The following is a 14,537-nucleotide window of genomic DNA, read 5'->3' as shown; positions in this document are numbered from 1 at the left end:
ATTTAAATCAACATTTCACGAATTTATAGGTTCTACTTAATACACACACGCAAAAGAAGGATAATAACAATAATAATATAAATGTATTATTTCAAATGATCCTTGTAAAGTAGTAGTATGGTTGGAATATTAGTGAAATGTCGATTTGAAATATGTAACCGAGGCCAAAGTTACATACAAGTTACTAAGAAATTTTTATAAATGTAATAATAAGCATCTTCCATGTAATATACAATTTAAGAAGCGTGCAGGTGCTTATTGTTATTTTTTTTTTTTTTAAACATATTTATGTTCCACCTTACATAGAAGTATATGTAACATATGTTTGTGGTGTGTGTGTCTGTATATTTTAATGCATTGAAATATTTATTAATATTATATTAAATTACGTTACTGATCAGAGAGAGATAGAGAGAGATAGAGAAAGAGAGAAAAAGAGAAAGAGAGAGAGAGAGAGAATGAGAAATAGAGAGAAAGAAAAAAAAAACAAATGCACTCACAAAACGGTAAACTTTCAATAGGAAAATAATGCAATCCTCAGATACATTTGAAAAATTGTTTGGATCTTATAGAGGGGCGAAGGGGGTGGTGGGGGGAGGAGAGAAGCGGGTATATAGGGCCCAATAACTATAAATTATACATGTTACAATTAAGCTAGAAACTCAAAGTGCTTATTTTTCTAATATTCATACAGAAAAACTTATTTAATTTATTTTTCCTTTGTGTTGTTGTTATATTGTTGGTTATAGTAATTTAAATTGCCCATGTGTACGCGTCTAGCATCATGTTTTTCTATGAACATTGTAATACTAAGTCGTTATTTCTTCTCTATACATTGTTCACTTTTATACTAAATAATCATATCCGAGTAAATCATGTTGTTTTTGTTTTCACCCTTTACAAAAAAAGAAATAATTTGGAGGGGAGGAAGGGCAAACAAACAATTGTTGCATAACTCTGCGCCAGAGTTGGTGGTCCATAAGTGACAACACTTCACACATCTCGTATCTATTAATATTAAACTGAATACGACATTTCCTTTTGTTTTTTTTTCCTTTTTCCCATATTTTTTGTCTCCAGTAATGAGTTTTAATCGTGGCAGTATAAAACTGCAATTGTGTTTTTTCTTTTCTTAAATTTTTTGTTTGCAACGCGTGTTTCTAAAAAGAAGAAAAATTAATTTAAACATTCAACGGGAAGAATTCGAGATGCGATAAATAAGTGCAGCGGTGTGTGTGTGTGTGTGTGTGGTATATATTTTTGGATAAGATAAATAAATCTTACTTTTGGTAAAAGAGAATCAAAATTACATTTCTCAGCAGCACCCGGATTTAGACGTCTCAATGGGACGTCCGTGTTCGATCTTAACCTTGTTTGCTGGATCGCTAGCACCACTCGACGGTGGGCCCACTCTACTTTTTATTTCCGCAGCCATTGTCATAAATGCTTGTTCTACGTTCAAAGCATTCTTCGCAGATGTTTCTAAGAACGGAATACCAAGTTGATCCGCGTATTCCTAAAGAAATATTTACGTATAATAAAAAAATAGAATAAAATAAAGTAATAGCGAGAGAATAAGAATAAGCGTAACAAATGGCTTGCAATGTGTGTGTTTTTTTTTTTAATACCTTGGCTGTAGTATAATCGACTACTTTTTTAGTATGGAGATCACATTTGTTTCCGACCAGAAGTTTATTGACATTATCACAGGCGTAACGATCAATTTCTTCCAACCATTGTTTGACATTATTAAATGTATCTTGATCTGTGCAATCATAAACAACAATAATACCATGCGCACCTCTGTAATAAGAACTCGTAATTGTCCTAAATCTTTCTTGACCCGCCGTATCCCAGATTTGCAATTTAATTGTTTTCCCGTCTAAATCAATTGTTCTTATTTTAAAATCTACACCGATGGTACTGATGTAACTTTCCGTGTATGTGTCATCGGCAAAACGTAACAGCAAACACGACTTTCCAACTCCAGAATCTCCAATTAACAACAATTTGAACAAATAATCACTGAAATCAAATAATTACCCATCGTAGAATTATATTCAATAATTTTACTGTAAACAATATTTAAAAACATACACACATATATATTATCTCAGAAAATCTAACTGCGACACATTTTATCTTTTGTCAAAACATATATATATATAAAATGATCTAAACTTTAGCTCGCATTAAATACAATATTGATTAAATAAATTAGATCCACATAACATATTACAAATAATATAAATAATTTCAAGGTAGCAATCAATTAAATTTCATTGTTTAACATTACTATAAAATGTACATATGTTTTTCAATATACAACTTGATGGTATTGAACCATTCCTAAACTGTCAAAAGTAATCAAATAATTGATGATATTTTAAAGTAGACGCATATCGTAAATGCATATAAACGTTAACTAATAATATCAATTTAAACATATTCAATAGATCTAACAATAAGGACAAACGTAAATACATTTCTCAATGCAACAAAAGAAAAAAAGAAAGAAAGAAAGAAAGAAAGCAAGCTAGCTATGATGATAAACGTAAGAGAGAATGAACTTCTAAAATGGGGACGGTGGAAGGGGAGGTAGAAGAAAAAAAAAGAAGAAGAGGAGAAGAGAAGAAAGAGGGGGAGAGGTGGATCTGTCAGATAGTTCAGCTTGAAAGAATTATTATTTTTTTTAAAATGATCGGACGAAGGAGATTTAAATAAAAAAAATCAAATCATTTTGAACGTTAATCTCGTGTAACAATTGGTTAGAATCGTTATTAAGTTAAAAAGAGAGAATAAAATAAGTGGGTTATGGTTGAAAAAATGATGAAGTATATATCTCTTCTCTGTCTCTACGATGCTTACGTAGAAAGAGAAGTTTACTTACTATTCCGGATTCATCGTGGACATACTATGTCGATATTAATACGTTCACTAATATATATTTTCCTTATATATTTATCACCTCTAATCTATTAACGTTTCACGTTAAAAACGAAACTTAGAATAAAAACCTCACGAAATAAGAATAATTCTACGAATTCACTAATCACGTTCTGTAATGCGATGGAACTCTAACAATGGCGGTCGCAGCAACTCCTCCCAAACGAACGAATCAGACGACCACCATTGACGTAATGCCAGAATGGCAGCAGGTGCTGTTTCACTCCCTCTACTGTCACGGGAATCGAGATACTTCAAAAAAACATTACGTCTGCGCATAATTCCCCTGTCCTTGTTTTCTGTATTTATGCATCTATATCTTTTTTTCTTTTCCTTGCTTTCTTGTTTTCTCTCCATTTTTTTCTTTTTTTTTTTTTTTACTTATTTTCATTTATTTCTATAGAAACTATGATTTTGCGATAAGATCTATGCGATGTGTATCGTCCTTAAATATGTTATTATATTAAATCTTTTTTTTTCTTTCTTTTATTGTCTTCGTTTCAAGATTAATCGTTAATGCGAATAAAATAATCAGCAGGACAAATACACCCACCGAACGATACGAATTTTATTTATATCCGTTATTGTTGTTTTTTATTTTTAATTATTTGTTAATAAAAAAATACGATTAATTGCATATAACACTCCTTTCGATTGTCATTTGTTTGAAATTCGTCCGAACGATTTCATTGGCGCATTAACCGTTATGGCTCCTTTTCATTAAATTGCCAACAGCAAATCAGCGAAGGCCGTTATTCGTTAGTCATGTAAGATTATATTTTATTTATTAAAAATGTGAAATTATATTATAATTTTGTTATAAAATTACGTTTGCATTTGAAATATTGAAATATTTTATTATATCAAATTAAATAGAATTATTGTGTCAGTATTAACCTTGTTTTTGTAGATTCAAGATCGGTGACTCGATTACTTCACTATAGAGCATTTTTCAATATGATTTAATAATGTTCTATGTGGTTCATTTAATCGCTTTAAAAGATTTCGAAGTAATTGTAAACATAATAATATTGTAAAATAAGTTATTTAACAAAATTTAAATAATAGTACGTTGATATTAATAATATGTAATTGAAAAAAGAAAAAGAAACAAGAGTTGATATAATTTGTCTAAAGAAAATCAATTTGATGAACTGTCAAATTTTCTAAGATAGATTTTTCATGCTTTAAAAAATATTAAAAGTTATCTTTAATGTCATTGAAATATTCAGAAAGCATTGATACATCAAAGCTTTCTTTTAGAAATGTAGATGGAAAGAAATTAGGATTAAGCGAAGGCTGTTCGAGCCCTAACTTTAAATCCTACGGTGTTATCAAATTTATATTACACAATGACGAGCCAGTAAATGTTGTTGTTTCCAGCATTTCGCTTGTTTGTGTAACGTTATTATTGTGGATAATATTTGATAGTATTATTCCTTTTCTTATATCTACTCTATCTTTAATATTGTACTTTAAAAATTACCTTACTTCAACGAGCAAGGGTTTGTTTAATTCTAGAACTTTTAATACATCTACTAACTTTTTAAATATATATAAATGTAGAATGTAGAATTAAATATTTCTTTTGATTTGATGCAGATATATTATTAGTAGTGCCATCAATTGGTATACACATTACTATAGAGAAAAGATTCGCTGGTTTTAACTTGTACACGTTCTTACCTTGGGATACTGTTGAAGATTTGTTTATCAACGAAGTCATTACGAGAGTAAGTTAAATAATAATAAATAATTGATAGAACATCTTTACGTATTCAAAAATGATATATATATATATATATGTATGTATGTATATATGTATTATTTACAGCAAAGAGTTTTATATTATTTAACATTCATAGTAAAGGAATCGGTCAATGGTAGAAATCAGATAAAATTGGTTCCTTTATTTGAAAATCTTTTACCAGAGAGAAAATGCCTGGAGTACATATACACAAAATTAGCGAACTTAATTGGCTCGAGCAACAGGAGGAATCTAAATTAACTGTACCTGGATCTTATTGGCTATGTCATAAAAATAAAATTTATAAATTTACATTTATGTATCATCATACGATGAGGTAATAAATTGCACTTAAAGGAATAACCATTGATTCTATTTTATTAGCATTTATTTGTCTCATTTTAGAGATCTTAAGGAATTCGCTTATGGAAAAGAATTACTGAAAGTTATTAGAAGAATTATTAAAAGTCAACCATGTCAAGGACAACAGTTTGGTACCAAACATATTCTCGTGACTTACAGTATCCTTTTTATATACTTCGTCATCATCATCAGCCTATACTGTCCACTGCTGGACAAAAGCCTCTCTCATATTGAGAGGTTTTTAGCTTTAATCTACCTCGCTGGCTAAAGACGTGTTGGAAGATGGTGTAAGGATGGTGTGTTAGGGAAATTTATAGGTTTAGACAAGGATACTGGATGGGACAATGGATTCCCCCGTATGGTCTTGGGAGATAATCCAAGGCTTGCGTAGGCAGGGTCGCATCCCTGAAGTAGGTCTATCCTCCACCGGGATCGTGTAGGAGTACCTACCCGCTACCTTAATATACTTCGTAAATTAAAAAAAAAACAAATATTATTTACATGCTTTCTTTAACAATTATTTATAGATCATTCATCGTGGACTCGTCAGGATAAAATGTTTGCCACTCTTAAATTTATGACTCGTGAAGGTGCCACTACAGTTCCACGAGCAATTATGTTAACTATAAAAATAATTCAAGATGAAACTTATGAATCGAGAATACTTAAGAGAGATAAAATGAAACATCTAGAAAGTGATAGTAAAACGGAAAGAAGAAATTCAAATCTATACAAATTAAAAGTCAATGCTACGGATACGAAAAAGCATATAAGTAATTTAAATTTAAATGATGATCTAAGTAATTTGACTTTACCAAGCATAAATAATGAAAAGACGAAAGATAAATTTAATATAATAAAATGTAACGATGATAGAGACTTATCAAATATTTCGACAAATGAATGTGTAAGCGCAGAAGACGAAGATGTAAATAAAACCAATAATTGTTCAATAACATTTAAGAAAGAACAAATAGAAAAAGATGAATTTCATAATAATATAGAGAAATCATCTTCATTAAATCGAATAGAATTCCAAGAACTGATACAACAGAAGGATTCTGAATTACAATTAAATGGTAATGTGATAACGCAAGGAAGTAGTACAATTAATTCAAATGACGAAGGTATTATAGATTCCGCTAATTTACCATATCAATATTTAATAGAAAAAGAAATAGAAAATGCAAAGAAGAAGATTGTTAAATATCCATTGTCAAATGTCAATAAATCAATTACAGTAAATGAAGAATCGAGCATAGATTCTACGACCAAGTCTGAAAATAAGTACGTTAATAAAATACCAAAAGAAAACAATGCGAATGATAAGAATTGTACAAAAAATAAAGTTCCTGAAATGGCACAAAGTAATGAAGAACAATGTACAAAAGATCTTTCAGTGGATTCAAAAAAATTACTAATCAGTTACGAGAAAACGATTAAAGATCATAATAAATTAAAAAAGATTAGAGAATCTGAAAAGAACATGGACGATAATGTAGTAAAATCTTCTAATATTACCGATTTAATAATGAAAGGTCGTATGTTTATGATTCAACAGGATCAAGATAGTGTATCGGTTGTAGAACAAGAAACAAAATTGGATACGGATGAAGTATTAGAAAATTCGGAAAAATTCGAAACCAAAGAGGGAGAAAAATGTTTGTTAAATTCTAGTTTATTGAAATTAACAAATTTAGTAACAATGATTGAAATGCCTAAAGAGATTATTAAAAGTAATTATGAGAGTAAAAGTACAGTAAATAATATAAACAATAATGTATCCTTGGATTCGATGCTTATAAAAAAAGATTCCGCTAACAATCAGTGTATGAATGCGCAGATTAATGCAACGCATCCGTCCATGTTTACGTTTAATTTACAAGATATTCCTACATCGAGCAAGTCATGCTTGGAGTATGAAGAATACGAATCAAATATGAACAATTTTGAAAGCGAAGAAAATAATACTTCTTTAAAAATTCAATCCTGTGATAACGAATCATCAAATATTTGTAAAGAAACATTTAATTCTACTGAAAGACTCGTTGATGTCACAAATCATTCTATAGTCGAATCAGCTCTCGATGATAGCAATAAAATTGCTAATAATAGCAATTCTGAAACTATAGAAAATATTAGTTTTAATAGTACTTCTAGCTTTCCGAGAATAATTTCTGATCAAATTATAACGATAGATCAAATTCCATTGGGTTTACAAGAAATAGTCAAAGAAAGATTATCAAAACGCAATACATCTATAAACAGTAAATCGAATTTGCACAATACTTCATTAGATGATGAAATTTTGCCTAATGAATCAACAAATTTAGAAGTTAAATCATTTAAGACTGATTTATTTAATGTAGAAAAACGTTTAACCCCGCTGACTGATATTATTGAAACGGATAGTGATGACACGTCAATTGTATGCTCAAATATTGCAGTCGTGGAAGAAGCAGAAATGCCAAATAGAAAAAGAAAAAGATCTAACAATTATGACAATGACAATGCAAAGAAGCAATGCTTTGAAACGGTGAACGATGAAATATTATCATCACCTAAATGTAAAACATATTCTTCGATGAACAAAAAAGAAAAAGGTATAAGAGAAAAAAAAGGTTGTAAATACAACGCAAAAATGTCGACTGGTGGTTTAGTTAAAATAAAAAATTCTCGCGTGCCTAACAACAAATTGCAAGATATTACGGAAGAATTTTATCAGGATTTAATGCAACACAACGAGCATAGTAATAATTGCGAAGACAAATTTTTGAGCCATGCAAAAAGATCTTATTTAGAAACTAATGTAAAAAGTAATAGTACACGGATAAAGATGTTAAAGTTTATAGAAGATATTACAAGAGGCGTTAAAGTTGTTGTCAATCGTATGAACATAAATAGTATTTCCAGTATTATAGGCAATAGTTCGTCCTTAGCCTATGTTAAATTAATGAAAAGTAGTAAACATTAGAATAATAGCTTCAACAGTATGTACAATAAATGTATTAGGGAGTACTTTTTCTTATATAAAAATAAGATTAAATGATACTCTATACAATTGTATATTCTGTATTCCAATGTTTTTTTATTTAAATACTGTTATGAAATATGAATCATGATAAAATTAGGAATTTAACAGTTTATTGATTTCTAATAACTTTTCCCTTTCCAATTGTTCAACGACCATCTTTAAATTATCAATTCTACATTTCATGCTTTTTATTACTTTATTTTTACGTTTGCTTGGATAATTTTGTTTTTTTAATGCATTATACGTCAGTACTTTTTGCTCTTCTGTCAGAGGTTCTATGTCATGAAATTTCTTAATGTTTCGCACAACTTTTGCAGTCTGTAATGTGCGGTATATCATATTAAATTAATTAATTAATAATATTTTATAAACGTATAATATTTGTATTGAAAAGAAAATTTAATATAAAATATGTTAATTTGAAAAAGTAATTATAACCTGTATTTCATTGGTTAATCTAATACACTTTTCTAATTCTTCGGCACATAATATTGGATAACGTTCTCGTGCATCGCAAACTTCAAAAACTGCTTCTTCACATTGTTCTTCTAAATCATCTGAAATTGTTTCATATACAAATATTTCACAGTATATTAAAAAAAGCTTATGTATCGATATGATTTCAAAAAACTATAACCTTAATGATACACTAATTTATTCACGTAAAAAAAAAAAAGAAAAGAAATGAAAATTAATTAGTAAGAGTAGAAATGAAAATTTAATTTATATAACATACAAGTTTCAAAATACCGTTAATTTGTTCACAAGAAATGTAAATAGATATAAATAAAGAATTTATTCATATTAACATACGAATTAATGCGTCACTTTGTTCAATCGCCATTTTTGTATAGAAATCTATTAATAAAATTTATCAATGCAATGTTGCCAACTATCCAAAATAATACAAATAATATTACTACGTGATACATTTAACGGTTATAATTAAAATACAATGAATACATTTAATAATATTTCTAAACGATAATATAGCGTTGAAAAATATTTATATTAATTAATTTAATGATAATAACTGTCGAATAATCATTTTCGATTAATCATAATTGCTTAATCGTATCGCGGCTTATTTAAACGTTCCAACGTGTATCGTTAATGACATAACAATTTGCATTTATTTGTTTTTATATATTTACACAAGTCTTATTATAACAGGTGCGCGTGTCGTCAAACGGAAATCAATTTAATTGATACTTCCGTCAATGTGGCAGGTTTAAAAATATCTTGCTTATGAATAGTAGATTTTTATGAGTTGGTAAATGTCGTATCGCCATTAGTCTACGGTATGCCGTTATTCTGAACGATTAAAGAAACAGTTAGATAAATTATTCCTTTCTTTTATTCTTATTTGATTGGCATAGGAAGAATCTAAGAACGAATGTTGTACAATAAATCGTTTTTTAAATAGAAAAAAGTATATCGTGCCAATCATTATAACATTGTACAATTTTTCTTTTCTCTATTTTTGTTCCTTTTGTTTGCTTTTATTCTCATTTCTGTAATGGGGTACCTTAAGACAGTGGGTACTGTTTTCATATATATCTCACTTTTATTAGCTATAATTACGTTTTTACCCGGACTTCCACCAGATGTTGAATTTTCTGAATACAGGTAATATATTTGTAATATCTATTTTGTTCTTTTTTTTTTTTTTATCAATAAATAAATCTATCTATGTATGTGTGTTGCAGCATAAAACCATCGACTAAACTAAGTGGAAAATTAGATTTTAATAATCGTTTAAATGGAGCTGAATTATTGTTCACTGGACAGTTGAAAGGTCCCGAAACCTTTGATTCTTATAACGGAGAATTGTATACTGGCTTGGAAGGTAGCTACATTGTTAAATTGAATGAAAAGAAAATAAAACCTTTTGTAGAACTTGGAGGAGAGTGCAGTAAGTTGATAAAGTTTTTCATTATATTCCATATATAATATCTTATAATATATATCAAAATATGATGAAATTTATTAAAACCTTTTAGATCAAATCTTAAAGTATCACGAGTGTGGTAAAATATTGGGCTTAAAATTTGATAAAAAAGGCAATTTGTACGTTGTCGATACTTATAGGGGTATTTTTAAAGTTGACCCTAAAGGAAATTATCAATTAATTATAGACATATCTAAGCCAATAAATAATAAAGTTCCAAAAATACCTAATAGTTTAGATATAGCGGAAAATGGTGATATATTTTGGACAGATTCTAGCACAGATTTCCACTTGTACGATGGTATATTCTCTGCATTTGTCAATCCATCTGGAAGGTATAATTTTTTTTTATAATTGCTTATAATATAAATATATAAATATATATTTGTGTATCTTACATTGTTATTATTAATTACAGACTTATTCGATATAATGCAGCTACGAAGACCAATGAAGTACTAATTGAAAATCTGGCGTTTGCAAATGGAGTTAAATTAAGTAAAGATGGAAGTTTTTTACTGGTAATAGAAACAGTATCTTCGCGTATTATTAAGTACTATTTGAAAGGACCTAAAGCAGGACAACATGAAATATTGCACGAAGGTCTTCCTGGTATGCCAGATAACATACACGAAGATAATAATGGTGGCTTCCTAGTTACTCTATATACTTATATAGATGAGGAAAATCCTAATTTAGTACAAACATTGATACCGCATTCAAATATAAGAAAAATGATAGTAAGACTTTTAATGTTGATAGAATCTCCATTTAAATTAATACAGAATGCTTATCCAAATTTTTACGCGGAAAGAATGGTTCATGCAATTGGTTCTTTCGAAACATTTAGTTTCATGTTGTCACGAGTATCAGTAGTATTGAATTTGGATGCGACAGGAAAACTTGTTGATGCTGCATATTCGACGGACGGAAATATAAAAAGTATAAGCTCTGCTTTTATTCACAAAGGATATCTATGGTTAGGATCACCGCATAACGAATTTGTAGCTCGGGTACCCTTAAAACAAGCCTTTCCTCATTTAGCACAAATGGAAAAAGTAGTACATCATTCAAATCAACAAGATACAAAGGAAATTCCAAAAGCACATAGTACTACGGTTAAACCACCGAGAACTGTAGAGACTCCTACTGTTAAAACATCAACGACAACAGCTAAGCCTGTAACCAAAACTGCTGAAAATATGGAAACTAGAAAAAGTCCTAAAACCACTTCTACTAAGCAGGAAAAACCGACTACTGTCAAACCAAGTACAACGACAGCAGCACCTACTACCACCGTCAAACCAAGTACAACGACAGCAGCACCAACTACTACTGTTAAACCAAGTACGACAGCAACACCAACTACTACTGTTAAACCAAGTACGACAGCAGCACCAACTACTACTGTTAAACCAAGTACAACAGCAGCACCAACTACCACCGTCAAACCAAGTACAACGACAGCAACACCAACTACCACTGTCAAACCAAGTACAAAATCAGTACCAACTACTACTAGTGTTCCTACTACTGTCAAACCAAGTACTGCATCTCAAACAACTCCAACTCCAAAAGTAACCACAACGACAACCACAACTAAACCTGTTGTAAAACAACAAAATGTTGAAACGGCTACAAAACCTAACAATAAGGAATTTAAATCAGAAACAGTGAAACCAGTTGCAACGAAACCAAATATTCCAGTAGACTCAACGAAACAAAATGTAAAAGAAACAAAACCAGAGGTAAACAAACAAACAGTTCAAAATACTCAATCTGGAGCTCAAAAACAAGTGCAAACACCGGAACTTCGTAGTAATGAATCTCCTAAAACAATAAATAATAATAACATTCCAAAATAGATAAGATATTATTATTAATATTAAGATGATATTATTTAAACAGTTAAATAGGGCAGGGTTGTTATTTGATATTTTGTTTCAAGTTGATTTAATTATAATAGAATTTTTATATTTTAAAGTAATACGTACTCAATTCCCTTAAATAACATTCCATAAAACATTGTTAAAAAATTAATTTTTTAATTATATTATAATATATATATATATATGATTCCATTAGTATAATAAACAAAAAAGACAAAAGATGATCATAGACTGTGATTTATATTTAAAAAAATAAGCACGAAAGTGTTTTGTTTTATAAACTTTTCTCTGTATACATAAAACATAAATAATATGTATAAGCATGACTGCAAGAATTATGTATTTAGAAAGCAAAACCATTTATAAAAAAAATGATATGCAATATTGAATGAAATAGTTAGAAAAAAAAAAAAACAAACATTGTACAGGAATATTTACAATAGTGTTAGCAATTAATGTGAATTACATCCGTTGTACCTGTTTATGTGATCCAAAAAGAGAAATGTTGATTTATACTTTCTAATTCTACTGACTCTATAATGTGAGTTGGTTAGTCAAGAAAATATAGTTTTAAATGTTTATAAAGAATTGTTCCGAAACATTAACATAAAAATTCTAATATTCTTTTATCGAATGAATTATTTTGTATTTTTGGATGATATTAATATTTTACTTTTTGTTTTTATTGTAATAGAATATGCAAGGAAATTGAATGCGTTTAAACAAATGTAAAATGAGAAAATAGAAATGATTTAATATATATATATATAAATATATATACGTAATATTTTAACCATTTTGGAGTCCCAAGCAGTGCAATTGTGTTTCTTGTGCTACTTTATTAAAATGCAATGCGCAATTAATACGTAGTTTCACTGCTTGAAAATTTGTCTACGCAATTTTTCTAAAGACCGTTGAGATTCAAACAATTAATATATCATTTTTAAACATATATTAAATATTATACATAAACGAATACGAAATATTTTTCTATTAATTTTAATAATGTTAAGATAATTATATTATTTAATGATATATTTTGCAATAAAATTATTATTTCATGTTTATTAAATGTTCTTCAAAACAGTTATAATAAACATGTATCGTTGATATAGGTACTAATTTTTTTATTGTATAATATTTATAAACAAATGATTTACATGGGATTCTATTGTAATTAAGCGTATAAAAATTTGAAATACTAGATTAATGTTTAAATGTTAAGTTGTTTTATTATAGATATTGGCAATAAAGATTTTAATTTATCACTGAAATATATTTTAATCTTCCATATGAGCGTTGGTTCTTTAACAAAATGCCAATAACCATTTCTATTGAATTGTGCATATTTGTCTGCTCGAACTAAAGACTTATAATATAATAATGTAGATTTATTCTTTAATAAATGATCTTCTTGATTAGATATTGTACCAAAACCTAACTTAACTAATTCTTCAGCGATATTTATACGTTCCTAAAAATAATTGATATTAATTATATAACAAGTATAAAGAAATGTAACCGTAGACTAAATATTTTTATAATACCTGATCTTTTTCTGAAAATGTGACGATACAATTTAAATAATCCTTTTTTTTATCTAATGGAAGAAATTTAACATTTTTTCCATTAATCAAGCATTGTAACCAACTAATGCCTGTAATAATAGATTTTACAGCGTACAACGTAGATGCATCATAAACATATATTATTATAACGCTTACCATGACTAGTTGTATTAATTCCTGCTAATTTAATAGGTAAGTACTTGTTTTTGCTAAGTCGTGGAAAAGGTAGCAAAGGTATGTGATCTACCAGAAGCAACGTACCGTGTGCTGGATCTATACGTGTTACTCGTCCTTCAAATTCTGTAGTTTTTAGAAAACGGTTTGGTACATCGGATGGTTTTTTAAATTTAGCGAACTGGTTGATAATAAAAGAATAAATATTAGAGATATAAAATAGCAATGATATTAAACCATTAAAACTATCTCATACGTACTGGCTTTATTCTGTATAACGCAAATAGTAAACCAACTCCAGCGATGCCATAACTAACAAACTACAGAATAATAAATGTCAATAAAAATATATTAACAATTTTGATCATATAATATTAAATTACTTTACCTCTACAGCTCGATTATTTTGTTCCATAAAAGTATTTAACTTTTGGAAGACAACGGGCATTCTTTCTTTATCCATAATTTCGAATTATTTATTATTTCTATTTTTATAAACTATGTCACCTTTCCCAAATTTTAAGGTTAAGTACACTGTATATATATCAGTTTCGTAACATTTATCATTTCTACTTTGTGATATAGTTATCAAGGTATTACAAAATAACAATAGATTAAAAAATTGACAAATTTCAAGGTCTAATTAAAAGGTTATTAAAAAAAATAACATGCAAATAAGAAATATTTTTATAATTTATAACAGAGCTGTCATATACGATCATAAATAAAGATCTAAATTTAATTTATATGATAACCTCATTTTAATCGATCAACCAACCAATCGTTACTTAATAGTTTCAAATAATTTAACCTTGATTAATGTGATTATAAAATATTATTTAATATTTAAATATTAAAAGGATAT

The 14,537-nt window shown here is 28.4% G+C and overlaps 5 protein-coding genes across 5 annotated transcripts; 2 read left to right on the top strand and 3 right to left on the bottom strand.

Annotated features, from left to right (window-relative positions):
* Nucleotides 1-649: 649 nt before the first annotated feature.
* On the bottom strand, nucleotides 650-3,147 carry LOC122513269 (ras-related protein Rab-1A). Its single transcript, XM_043629541.1, has 4 exons — nucleotides 2,891-3,147; nucleotides 1,629-2,025; nucleotides 1,285-1,516; nucleotides 650-1,160 (listed from the first exon to the last, which is right to left on the bottom strand). The coding sequence occupies exons 1-3, from the start codon at nucleotides 2,911-2,913 to the stop codon at nucleotides 1,316-1,318; spliced, it is 621 nt and encodes a 206-aa protein (XP_043485476.1). The 5' UTR covers nucleotides 2,914-3,147; the 3' UTR covers nucleotides 650-1,160; nucleotides 1,285-1,315.
* A 658-nt stretch (nucleotides 3,148-3,805) lies between these two features.
* On the top strand, nucleotides 3,806-8,200 carry LOC122513185. The gene is made up of 5 exons (XM_043629453.1): nucleotides 3,806-4,451; nucleotides 4,549-4,679; nucleotides 4,781-5,030; nucleotides 5,099-5,319; nucleotides 5,572-8,200. The coding sequence occupies exons 3-5, from the start codon at nucleotides 4,885-4,887 to the stop codon at nucleotides 8,028-8,030; spliced, it is 2,826 nt and encodes a 941-aa protein (XP_043485388.1). The 5' UTR covers nucleotides 3,806-4,451; nucleotides 4,549-4,679; nucleotides 4,781-4,884; the 3' UTR covers nucleotides 8,031-8,200.
* On the bottom strand, nucleotides 8,125-9,010 carry LOC122513270. The gene is made up of 3 exons (XM_043629542.1): nucleotides 8,904-9,010; nucleotides 8,529-8,647; nucleotides 8,125-8,408 (listed from the first exon to the last, which is right to left on the bottom strand). The coding sequence occupies exons 1-3, from the start codon at nucleotides 8,932-8,934 to the stop codon at nucleotides 8,184-8,186; spliced, it is 375 nt and encodes a 124-aa protein (XP_043485477.1). The 5' UTR covers nucleotides 8,935-9,010; the 3' UTR covers nucleotides 8,125-8,183.
* Nucleotides 9,011-9,601: 591 nt separating this feature from the next.
* On the top strand, nucleotides 9,602-11,948 carry LOC122513264 (adipocyte plasma membrane-associated protein-like). Its single transcript, XM_043629534.1, has 4 exons — nucleotides 9,602-9,719; nucleotides 9,800-10,005; nucleotides 10,094-10,376; nucleotides 10,460-11,948. The coding sequence occupies exons 1-4, from the start codon at nucleotides 9,610-9,612 to the stop codon at nucleotides 11,904-11,906; spliced, it is 2,046 nt and encodes a 681-aa protein (XP_043485469.1). The 5' UTR covers nucleotides 9,602-9,609; the 3' UTR covers nucleotides 11,907-11,948.
* Nucleotides 11,949-13,042: 1,094 nt separating this feature from the next.
* Nucleotides 13,043-14,296, bottom strand: LOC122513259 (protein C3orf33). The gene is made up of 5 exons (XM_043629528.1): nucleotides 14,061-14,296; nucleotides 13,933-13,992; nucleotides 13,655-13,853; nucleotides 13,478-13,587; nucleotides 13,043-13,404 (listed from the first exon to the last, which is right to left on the bottom strand). The coding sequence occupies exons 1-5, from the start codon at nucleotides 14,133-14,135 to the stop codon at nucleotides 13,144-13,146; spliced, it is 705 nt and encodes a 234-aa protein (XP_043485463.1). The 5' UTR covers nucleotides 14,136-14,296; the 3' UTR covers nucleotides 13,043-13,143.
* Nucleotides 14,297-14,537: the final 241 nt, after the last annotated feature.

Source organism: Polistes fuscatus, unplaced genomic scaffold (assembly GCF_010416935.1).
Source record: "Polistes fuscatus isolate 324 unplaced genomic scaffold, CU_Pfus_HIC Scaffold12, whole genome shotgun sequence".
In the NCBI taxonomy this organism is placed as follows: domain Eukaryota; kingdom Metazoa; phylum Arthropoda; class Insecta; order Hymenoptera; family Vespidae; genus Polistes; species Polistes fuscatus.
This window is presented reverse-complemented; position numbering and strand designations above follow the sequence as displayed.